Source organism: Brachyhypopomus gauderio, chromosome 15 (genome assembly GCF_052324685.1).
Source record: "Brachyhypopomus gauderio isolate BG-103 chromosome 15, BGAUD_0.2, whole genome shotgun sequence".
Classification (NCBI taxonomy): Eukaryota; Metazoa; Chordata; class Actinopteri; order Gymnotiformes; family Hypopomidae; genus Brachyhypopomus; species Brachyhypopomus gauderio.
Genome location: NC_135225.1, coordinates 2,366,051 through 2,377,645, shown reverse-complemented (window position 1 = coordinate 2,377,645; position 11,595 = coordinate 2,366,051). Strand labels below are relative to the sequence as shown.

General features: G+C 41.7%; 1 protein-coding gene across 4 annotated transcripts; it reads right to left on the bottom strand.

Annotated features, from left to right (window-relative positions):
• Positions 1 to 211: 211 nt before the first annotated feature.
• Positions 212 to 9,748, bottom strand: LOC143476907 (voltage-gated potassium channel regulatory subunit KCNG3-like). Of its 4 annotated transcripts, none has more exons than XR_013121418.1 (3): positions 8,817 to 9,748; positions 5,037 to 6,403; positions 212 to 609 (listed from the first exon to the last, which is right to left on the bottom strand). XR_013121418.1 is itself a non-coding variant. In XM_076975319.1 (2 exons), exons 1-2 carry the CDS (start codon positions 9,464 to 9,466, stop codon positions 5,758 to 5,760), a joined length of 1,296 nt encoding a protein of 431 aa, XP_076831434.1. In that variant the 5' UTR covers positions 9,467 to 9,748; the 3' UTR covers positions 4,198 to 5,757. The 4 variants fall into 4 exon arrangements, 2 of the variants coding, with proteins under 2 accessions (XP_076831434.1, XP_076831435.1); XR_013121417.1 differs by lacking the exon at positions 212 to 609 and adding an exon at positions 4,198 to 4,621; XM_076975319.1 differs by lacking the exon at positions 212 to 609 and having other exon boundaries at positions 4,198 to 6,403.
• Between the last annotated feature and the right edge of the window lie 1,847 nt (positions 9,749 to 11,595).

Here is an 11,595-nt window from a genome sequence, read left to right as displayed (position 1 = left end):
TGCTCCAGAGTCCAGTGGCGGTGTGCTTTACACCATTCCAGCCGACGTTTGGCATTGCTCATAGGGATGTGAGGGTTATGTGCAGCTCGCCCACGTAAACCCAATTCACAAAGGTCCCGACGCACGGTTCTTGTGCTAATGTTGCTTCCAGAAGAACTTCGTAACTCTGTAGTGAATGATGCAACAGAGGACAGGGGCTTTTTACGCACTACTTGTTTCAGCAATCTACAGCCCCGTTCAGTGAGTTTGCGTGGTCTACCGCTTCTTGGCTGAGGTGCTGTTGCTCCTAGACGTTTCCATCTCACAGTAACAGCACTTACGGTTTATTTGGGCAGATCTAACAGAGCAGAAATTTCACGAACTGACTTGTGACAAAGGTGGCACCCTATAACAGTGCCACGCTTAAAGTCACTGAGCTCTTCAGCGCGATCCATTCTGCTGTCACTGTTTCACTACAGAGATTTGCACGGCTACATCCTTGGTGTTATCAACGGCTCCAGACGCAACAACTCAACTCAATAATTAAGAGGGGTGTCCTGTATCTGACATCTTTGATCGGAGAGGCGAGACTCATGGGAGCAGGTTGAGAGGGCATGGCAGATACAGCACCTGTAGAGAAACAGGGGTCCAAAATATCACGAATGTGCAAGAATGCAGTTTTACATTAGGCTTGTCAGACTTTAAATCTCAGTAACAAAATCATAGGCACGCTGAGATAACCTTGTAGGTAAGAAAAGATCAACATGGAAATAACAAAAACAATATAAAATACCGTGCCACAGATTCACATAAGCTCCAAGGATATAGGCAAGTCTAGTTGTTGCCTGCACTAATATTTTGATGAAAAAAAAAATTGTAACCATTTCTATAAAAAAAAACTTTTATACAGTAGATTATAGCTACTTGGGCACTTAGGTTATCAACTACTAGGCTATGTGTTACAAATTATCAAGTAAAGAATAGTGCACATTCAGCAATAGGTCAAAGAAAATAACTATAATAAATATTATTATATTTAAATATTATTAACTTTGAACATTTCCTGGAGCTAGCCATCTACCTAGTTAGGTAGGTTATCTAGTTTGTTACCTATAACCCAACTTAATTAACTTAACCCAACAATTAAATTGTATTTGATGACTCCTCTGTACATAATCTCGACATGTGCAAATTATGTTTAACCTAATATTTAGAAAACAAACATAAGCTGTATCTTTAAGTTAGCTGTTGCTGGCTAACATGCTTTATAGATCATAGCTGTTTTTTTCTCTTAAAGTCTGCAAAAAATACCATTGTATAATAAATACATTTATGTAGCCTATGTTAGATGTATCAACGTGGATACATATTTTTTGTTTGTTTAATTAAACATAACATAATGCACATGGATAGCATTAAGTGACAGATATGAACAAATTTAATCCAGTTATGTTTTGTTTTAGCATTAAGGTTATGATGTATCAACTCAATATCAGGCTTGAAAGCTAAAGGTGTGTCTGGATGACTGTTATAGGCCAACGCACTTAGCACTCAAATCCTGGAGTCAGATTTCAAATTCCACTAAAGTTACTCATGTCTTGACTGGGACTCACTTTTCTCTGTGATTTAAACCTTGAATTTTTGATCTTGAACTTGCTCTTATGAGACTCAGACTTGGACTTAATAATTCTGTTGAACAGAGACATTCTAATAAGAAGAAAAAATGTATTGAAAAGCTCATAATACTTAAATAATGTGTCTGTATCACAGACCTTCGGTTAAAAAGAACCAGTTACCTTGTCTGTAATGAGGTAACTGTGTAAAAGCTGGTATATCATATTCTAAGGGCTGTGTCATTGATTCTTTGCTCCTATTGTTGTGGAAATATGTGCAATCTTAGAAGCCAGACTGAGAAATAAACTTCCTGTGTTTTTTGTGTTTTTGTGGGGTTTCTTGTGTCATTCTTTTCAGCATGTACATGTAATTTGAAGTGTTTATTTGAAACAATATTTAAATATTTGGTTAGAAGGTTGTGCATATTTCTGTGCTAGTTTACTGTTGTAATACTGTTGATACCATTGATGCTGATGCAAAATTGTTAATATCAAAATCAAACCATGAAAATAACAGATATTTTGTCATTAAGGGTGAATTTATTACTGATTAAGGAGTTTTCCATAAAGTTGCTGCAGACTTTACAGAGACATTTACGCTACTTTATGCAAAATAGATTTTGTTTTAAAAATGCTAAAAACTATTTTAAAAGAAAAAAAGATTAAGTTCTTCTGAACTTGCATTTTAGACAAATGCTCATCTAGACATTCACAAAAATAGCGTGGCTTATCAATTAGGCTTTGACAAAACATCTAAACCTACAAATACCTTCAGTTTATAATTCCTCACAATGAGCTCTAGCCATTTACAATACGCTAAATAACAGCATCCTAAAATGAAGCCTCTTCTATGGTGTTTTAGAGACCTACCAACAGTAGATCTATTATGCATTATATATCTGACATTTTCATAAAAATCATTTTACAGTGTGACAGCAATTACTATATGAAATTCCCAAATTAACAAATCAAATTGACTTTATGTATGTGCTTTTGACGCATTCATTGACAACCATCAAAAGAAAAAACAATAATAAATATCACAGCTGGTGGGTGGTGAATCCATCACAGTGAGCTGTGTACATCAGTGAATCATGTGTACATAGCACTGAATCATGTTTTGCCATATCCTGTTATCAACTTCATCTATTTTAGCCTAGCTGTTAAATGACAGCTAGTAACTGAAGAAAATATAGTTACTTCAGAAAATATTTATTTGTAGGTTAAAAATTTTCTGAAGTAACACAAAAAGGTCCATTAAGGTGCCCGATGCTGTAATTCACTTTGCTTTGTACAAGTGGGGGGGGGGGGGGGGGGGGGGGGGTTAGGGGCATCTTTCCCAGGATACTGAAACCCCACTGTATAGGCACACAGTTTAGCTGTGCCCCAGATAGGAGGTGTTATCAGATAGGACCAAGCTTGAATGGGTGATGAAACAATATTTGTAATAGTTCTTATTCAATTTGGAAAAAATTACTCTTTAGCACACACCGATTAAAACCTTGATGCTTGAGTCAGTAGATCAGGCTTTTGCACTTAATTTTTGTTCTCCTGTATTTGTATAGAAGGTCCTTCAAGAGGGACAGACTGATTTCAGAAGAAACACAAACGCCATGTTTCAATATAAATATGGTGGTGTCAGCAGTGGACTGGTAAAGACAGACCTCCCACATTACCCACACAGAGGGAAGTGCTGTAGCACATATACTGACTGGCATGTCTCCCCACCTGTCATGATCTTTAGAAATGGATCTTCATCCAGTCAGCCTCAATCTCACTCTCACACATGGTGCAACCACACTGAATGGATGTCCACAACACCAACTCCAGTAGCAGAGGGAGATATCGACTCAACGTGAAGCAGATGACGTTTACTACCGTTTTTAGTGTGTGATCTTCAGCAGAGCTTCATCATCATCTTCAACATGGTGAGATATTACACTTCCCTTTGTTTACAGATTTCCATGTGATATGAATAGCTGTAGTACTGAGGATAACCAAACAAATCTTCATGTTTTGTGAATGAATTAGGCACTCCTGCTCAGAAAATAATACTTTTACAGCCTCTAGTGTTTATCTTACACTAACGTTTACCAAAAAATGTTTTTGTAGATTGTTAACACTTCTAAAAATACACACAACCTAGCAAATATAACCTGTGGTGGTCTATCAAACAGTTTCTGAGAAATGAACAAACAAAATGGCATAAATAAACAATCAAACGTCATTTACACGAGAGCATTTGGAATGAATGAGCAGACAAAAGGTAGGAGATTGAATCATACTGCAAGGTAAACAAACCCCCCCTGACTCAACATGGGAAGTACACAGAGAAAACAAACTATTTCAATCAACAGGGTTATCGCATTATCACAGTTGGGCGTGAATCCTTTAGAACTATTTTTCACCAAAGGGTTGAACTTGAACTAAGTACAGCGTGTTGGGGAAGTATTTTATAGCCCTCCTGAGAAACCTTGGTTGTTTTTATAATGTAAAATCGATGTAAGATTTTCATCTAACTTCTCGATTTTATATATATATATATATATATATATATATATATATATATATATATATATATATATATATGAAGACCAGTAAAAATCAGTACAAAACTCATGTAACTTAAAACTTTTTTCTGAAAAGTTCTGAAAAAAAAAATCTTGACACTTTCTTAAAGCACAGACAAAATTATAATTAAGCAATAGCCAAAAAAAATAATTGTGTGTGTGTAGGCCGATGGTATAAAAAGTAGTTCAAGGCTTTATACAAGAGGCATCATGGTACCCAAGTTTTACAGATATTTTCTTCAAATGGTTTTCACTCTTTTACATTAAAAAGGGAAAACCCAAAACATGATACCCAGAAGGGGATGGATAACAGTGTAGAGACAGTCTTGATGCAGTCTTTTTAGGTCTTTCCAGAACATTTCTGGGACCTGTCAAAGAGTGTTTCATGGTGAAAGCCAGAGCTGTTATGGAGCTCGATCCTCAAGGCTCCTCATTGTTTCAGTGGTAAGCTATGGCGAACTGAAGAGGACACACACGTTATTCAATAATGCATTGCATGGCACCACCACACCCTTCCAACAGCGATCGATGACAGCGCTCTTGCTCCACGGCCTACACAACTAAGCTGCCAACCTCTCCATCTCTCTCTCTCTCCATCTCTCTCTCTCTCTCTCTCTCTCTCTACTGCTCTGAATCTCTCATTATCTATGGACATTTTCTGTCGCACAGAATTGGACTCAGTATTTTCAATTGGTGGTACACACTAAAAGGCATATTTACGTTGCTCTCTGTATTCATGTAGCGCCAGTGTAACCCCCCCCCCCCCCCCCAACTTTGTTTGCTATAACAGCACGACTGCACAGTGCTGCGAGGTTCAGTCAAAACAGAACACGTGTGACAAAAGAACTTTGTGGGTGAAGAGAAGTTTAATTACCTTTCTCCCGCACGTCTGCCAAGACTGTGGTCTGTTTACATGGCATTCGGAAACAAAACCCTCTCAGTGCCCACATGCCACAGCTAGGCGACGCAGCGCAAGCCTGTCAGGATGTGAAGGGAAAAGCTTTTCAAGCTCCGTGTCGAGTGTTTTCAAAGCCTCTGGTTGATATGACAAAACTGCCCTCCAACAGCGAGGCCCTGACAGGGACATCTGGCCTGAAAGCCAGTGTCGCCATGGTAGCTTCCCCCACAGCTCTTGAAACCCAGCAACAGCAGCTACTGTAAAAACAGCCTGTGAGAGCTGGCATCCCCCCCACCCTTAGCCCCGCCCCTTCCTGAAGATAAGCGCCTTGGAGATTGGCCAGCGGGATCTCAGCTTGGGCTGCAGGGGGGCGCGGAGCCCGTGGGTATTTGTTCCAACCACGCACCACAACATCTGACTTGACTGGACAGGTTCCAGTCTCTGCTGGAGCACAGGGGAATCAGAAGAAGTGGAGCAGGGTGAGATCTAATGCCCGCGGACACTGGGCTCCTCTGTGGCCCGGGCCGAGTGCCAGAAGGTGCTAAATTTAAACGCATTTAAAACCAAGTCCCTAAGCTCTACCTGAGACCACAGATTTGACTGAGTTAGATCGTTCGGTGCGCCAGGAGGACCAACCGAGTCTCTGAGCAAAAAACCGAGAAGCAGGTCCACCGGGCCGCTGGGTGTCGGCGCCCGGTCAGTTGAGGAACTCGGCCGAGAGGCTCCTTGTGCAGCGGGCCGAGCGGAACTTGAGCTCGTGGTAGCACTGCACGAAGCTGTGGTAGATGAAGGTGATGGGGAGAGCCAGAAGAACGATGCCGCTCACCACGCACAGGCCTCCGAGAACGCGCCCCGGCACGGTGATGGGGTACATGTCTCCATAGCCGACGGTGGTCATGGAGATAATAACCCACCAGCAGGCGGAGGGGATGCTGGCGTAGTCCTCGTTGCCCGACTTCACGTCCAGCCCGTGTTCCAGCAGCTGGGCCAGCGCTCCGAAGATCGCCATGGCGACACCGATGAAAACCAGCAGCATGACCATCTCGCGGTAGCAGCGACGGAGCGTGAGGCCGAGCGTCTGCAGGCCCAGGAAGTGACGCGCCAGCTTGATGACCCAGAAGATTCGCATCATACGCAGGACGCGCAGCGTGACGCCGGCCCGCTGCAGCTGCGAGTTCTCGCCCGTCAGCACCGTCATGGTGACGGAGATGTAGTAGGGCGTGATGGCCAGCAGGTCGATGATGTTCAGCGGCCGTCGCACGAACTCGCACTTGTCACGCGACACGAGGAAGCGCACGATGCACTCCGCCGTGAACCAGCCGATGCACACCGCCTCGATGATCCTGCGAACACGCACAGTGACGGGGGGGGGGGGGGGGGGGGGGGGGGAGCGGAGAGCGTGGTTAAGATGGAGGAACACACCTGTGCGGCTGCACCACCCCCATCAAATCATACGTGGAGCCTAATGAATCAAATATGAAACTTTTACCACCCAATTAAAAGAGCCTGCCTCTTGGGAAGACTGCATTAATACATGCCTGTGCAACACTGTTTGGTGCGTGGTCCTTAAAAGTACAGCACTAATTATCAGTTTGCCTGTTTGCGTGAAACCATACGGCAATTCCTGATTAGCACACATCTTAGCATTGGCATGATAAAGAGGCGTGTGAAACTGAGTTACTGTTATCTTATGAGGACTACTCTACAATGAGAACCATGCAAGTACCTAGAAACCCCATAAGACCGAGCAACACCTTTGGCTTAACACTGTCCAGTTCCTCATCAGGGCATAGTAGTCTACAAGGATTATGAATATGTAGATAATGACTCTTTCAAGGTCAATTAAATATGTAGACCAAATCTATAGTCTACAGTCAAATGTCCATATTATAAAGTGTTGTGATAAAGAGTTATTGTCTTTTGAATTTAACAAGATGACAAAAAAGAACACCTTTAAACCCGTACGGAGCTGCTAGGTCTTAGAGATTAAAAAAAGACAGGTCCAGTTCAGAGCCCAGTCGCAATTTTGATTTAACTATACGCTTTCACCACCTACTTTATTAGAAATAGCTACCTGGTACACTCACATTATTAGCCACATCTTTACATTTAATAGGTGTATCATTCCAGACTGCCCAATATTTCAGCCACTCTCATCACCATGTTCATCACAGCTCAGTTCTAACTATATAGTACTACTCACTATATAGTATTCAAATGCTGGACCGTGGTTGTCATAGCAGCAACATGGTAGTGGTTTGCAGGTACAGGTGTACTGGATATGGCAATGTTGAGTGAATGACAATGTTGGCCATGACAATAATGTCACAGTGTGGCAATGATATTTACACTATGTGAAATCCGTATATTGACAAGATTTTTTTAAATAATAAAGCAGGTGGTGACTGCATATAATACATTGAAATATATTGGAGGTTTGATGTTGAGATTGTACAGCGTGGTTTGTTAAGGTTTCGTTTCATAGTTCAGTTTGGAGCTGGGCACTCTGAAAAGGAGTTTAGAAACAAGAGACACATGGTAATATAAGAGATGGATAGGCATTAGATGTGAAAGGTTTTCTTTCTAGACATGAACAACTTCAAATAAATGGTTTCACATCCACTTGAAGGGTCCTTTCCCAGTTTAAACCCTCAAAACAAATTGTGTTGATTCCATAAATATCCCTAATATTTTTACGTCAAGTGATGTGGAACTTGTCAACAGGATATATTGGCCATATTGGATATTAGAAATGCTTACTGTGCCGGCACTGAACTGAAATTAAAACACAGTTTTACAAAGAATAAGGACTTGTTAGCTGGAAAACGCTGAGAAATCATTAACACAACCTGTCAAATATTGATAACATGTTTTTTTTTAAATAATGTAACACTTCACAAAAACAGACCTTAGACATGTTCGTTTGTTCTCACACACACTCACCCACGCACCTAAACAAGCACCTACACATGTGCATGTGCGCGCGCACACACACACACGCACGCACGCACGCACGCACGCACACACACGCACGCACGCACACACACACACACACACACACACACACACACACACACACACACACACACACACACACACACACACAGCTGGGCGCTCCTCAGGTACCAGTACCTTCAGAACAGTCCACGTGGCAGTATAGATACAAGACAGACAAACACAGAGGTTAAAAGACATAGAAAAACGACTGCAACGATAAGGGGACATCAACATTTTATCTCTCTTGTCATGTTAATAAATTCTAGTCTGTAGATTTGTAAACGTCTTAAGGCTTCTCGCTTAGTTAATTAGTAAACTGATAGGCCTATTATAACTAGCATAAACATATAATCGGCAATTATTCTGGAAGAGACTATTTCGAATAATTTGCTGTGTTAACATGACGTTTAATCTGTGTTATCTATGTACATAAAACACACTTACGGTATTGAACATAGATGGACATTTAAATGCTAGGACTGTAACCTGTTTGGTTTAGTACAAACTATAACATTTTATTTTTAAAGACAAAAGACGGACATTTAAGAACTGCGACATAACACAAGACACTATACATGAAATATAGCACCTTGGACATGTGTGGTTGTATATGGTTTTTAAAAAATCGTATCCATCATTTATCATGTACATATTGAACAACAATAAGAGAATTACTTTCGAAAAACAACAACTTGCTTTAACAATCTCAATACAATCAACGGAGAAGGAAAGTTTGAAGAAGAAAGAAGACGTATGTACCCGGAGGGATGCTCTAAAGAGTCTGTGTACCTGTGCTCCTCCACCATGTTGCTCTCTGCCGTTTTCCAGTCGGGTAAAGTACTCGCACAAAGTATCACCATGGACACAATGACAAAAATAACAGACACAGACGCCAAAATCTGCGCTGCCACAGAGGACGTGGGCTCCTCAAAAGTCCTGCGCATTCGTTCGAGCCACTTTGCCTCTTTTTTGGCGCCTATCCGACTCGACATCTCATCCTCTGCGTCCAGTTCATCCTCTACTTTGTGGTCTTCCTCGGAGAAATGAGTATAGGTGTCGGACATCCGGTCGTCCAGTCTCCTTTGGCAACAGAACTCCAAATCTGAGCTCTCCAAGCCCCAGTAAATCATCTCATTATAGAAGGATAGTTCACACATGTGTGGGACGAAGCGCAGTTTCCCATACTTCACATAGAGCATGATGAAACCAAAGGCTTCAGAGTGCCTGTCAAAGAAGAACTCGTTCCTCTCGCGGTCATAGTCATCGCAGACCTCCAGAACCTCTCTCTCCGACACACAACTGTGCAGACGACTAACTCTGCTTAGAGGAAAATCCTTTATTACATCCTTTGGAAAAGCATACCTGGTGCCACCCACATTTATAATGCAAATACTTTTTCCGAACTTCATTTTTTGTTAGCTTTTACCACATGTACTAAAATACCTTGACATTTTTTGTGCTTTTAACGGTCCAGAAGTAGCCCAAAGAACTCCGCGCACAGTTAGATGCAAAGTGCATGTTTCCTCCTCAAGTCCAGCTGCAAGAACTAAGGCGTCGCCGGTGGCTCGTTTTGAAGTCGGCCGTGCAATCGTGGTCCACGTTACGCTTGTAGAAAAACTTAGAACCTGCAGCCCCGACGCAGAAGCGGCACGCGCGCACAGCTTCCCATCCGCGCGGCATCTTTACCCCGATCTGACCGCATCATCGTTGTCAAGTAATGATGTCACGCGCGCGCGCTCACGGGCGCACCGCGCACACACACGAACGCACACGCGGAGTCCTGTTTCACTAGCTCTGTGTCTTTGTGATCCACCACTGACATGATGACATAATAATTACTGTAGATAATATATGTAACGCCTAACAATAACCTAAACGTTAGGAACCACAATTTATTTAGTTGTTAGGAAATTAATACTGTAGTACACCCCAAATGAAAATATCAGTTTTGGTAAAAATAAGTATTTGTTCCTGTTATTGACACAAGATCAAAAGTATCCAGTGTTTCTGTCGACCGGTCCCCACAGAGATTTATAAACATGCATGTGCATGCACGCAAACACACACACACACACACACACACACACACACACACACACACACACACACATACACACGTGCACATGCATGCACACACACACACACGCACACACACACACACACTACTGTACCCTATACACAGGGATTTTGTGCCCCATCAAAATATATATCACTTTGTGCCCCAGTGACAAAATGATCTACTGTTCTAATGAGTCTAGGGCTCTATCAGTCACAGGCTCTTGCCATCTATCCTAACACCCCCCCCCCCACCTCCATATACAAAACATGACCTGATATATCTTACTGGACATGCATGTTTAAGCATTAATGGGGAAAGGAGATCACGTAATGGTATCATTATGCATTATGTAAACACTTATGGAAAGCAAATTATGCAAAGCAAAGTGTTCCGAAGAACATCAGTTTAAATACATTGTACGGAGCGAAAGCACAGCTAGAGGGCGCCTTCTGACTTTCTGTCTGATTTAACTTATCTGATTGGACATATTATGGTTAAAATCCAGAATTAACTTGTACACCCAAACCCTGGTTCAACAGGCACCAAACTCATGGCCCAACCACCAGGGCAAAGAACCAGCTCTCTTGAACATCAGAGCAGCCATGTTACCTTCTTAAGTGACGGTGTCTGTCACCTCACCCTCTTCAGGTGGTATCGCTCCGTCACGTTGCTCTCACCTTCAGGGAGCTCTTACACTTGCTCCTCATGGCTCCCTCGTGCATCCCCATGAGAGCACGAAGGTACGTCTACCTTTCATACCCATACAGAAGCTCTGAATATGTCGTTTTTGTCTAAAGATTCAGTTTGATGGTAGGTGAGTGGTGGTGATCAATCACACTCTCTTTGATACGAGCTTATACACGTTACATCCCTTCACAGTTAACACACCTACGTTGTGGTGCTGGGACATATTAGTGGATTTAATTCTTTTTTAGTGAGTTACCAGACCTTGAGAAGTACCCAGAAAAATTTTCATATTCCTTCCTTAATATAGACATTCATTTTAGATCTGACCTACACCGTGGGAATACCTCATTCACTATTTGAAAGATCAAAGACGAGTGAGTAGTTTCTATTTTTTTTGCCACTGCTTTCATAAAATGTCTTGTTTGCTAATTTACTTACAGAAAAATGAACTTTGGAGTGCATCAAATAACAGGTTCCTAATAAATCTTTCCTGAGTCGGCCCCCGCATTCTACCTCACACAAACACAATTAAATGCAGCCAAATGAATACAGTGGCAGCACCAAAATGCTTCAGTTTGGAGATAATTAAATAAATTACTTATAAATCAAAAGGATGAAAAAGCTTTTTTGCAATTTACCATATAAAAGCCTCATGGTAAAAACTGCCAAACTACTGTATTGTTTTTTTTTTTTTCAGAGAACAAAATCCACCTCATTACTTTAGAGTGAATAAGAATTTATCAAGGAGAATAAAATTATGCTGCTCTGCATTTTGGTATAATCACGTGCTAA

Coding starts and splice junctions, on each gene's coding strand:
- LOC143476907 (XM_076975319.1), bottom strand. CDS start 9,466: ATGAAGTTCGGAAAAAGTATTTGCATTATAAATGTGGGTGGCACCAGG. Junction 6,404..8,816: donor TCTTTAGAGCATCCCTCCGG/GTACATACGTCT, acceptor GCGTGTTCGCAG/GATCATCGAGGCGGTGTGCA.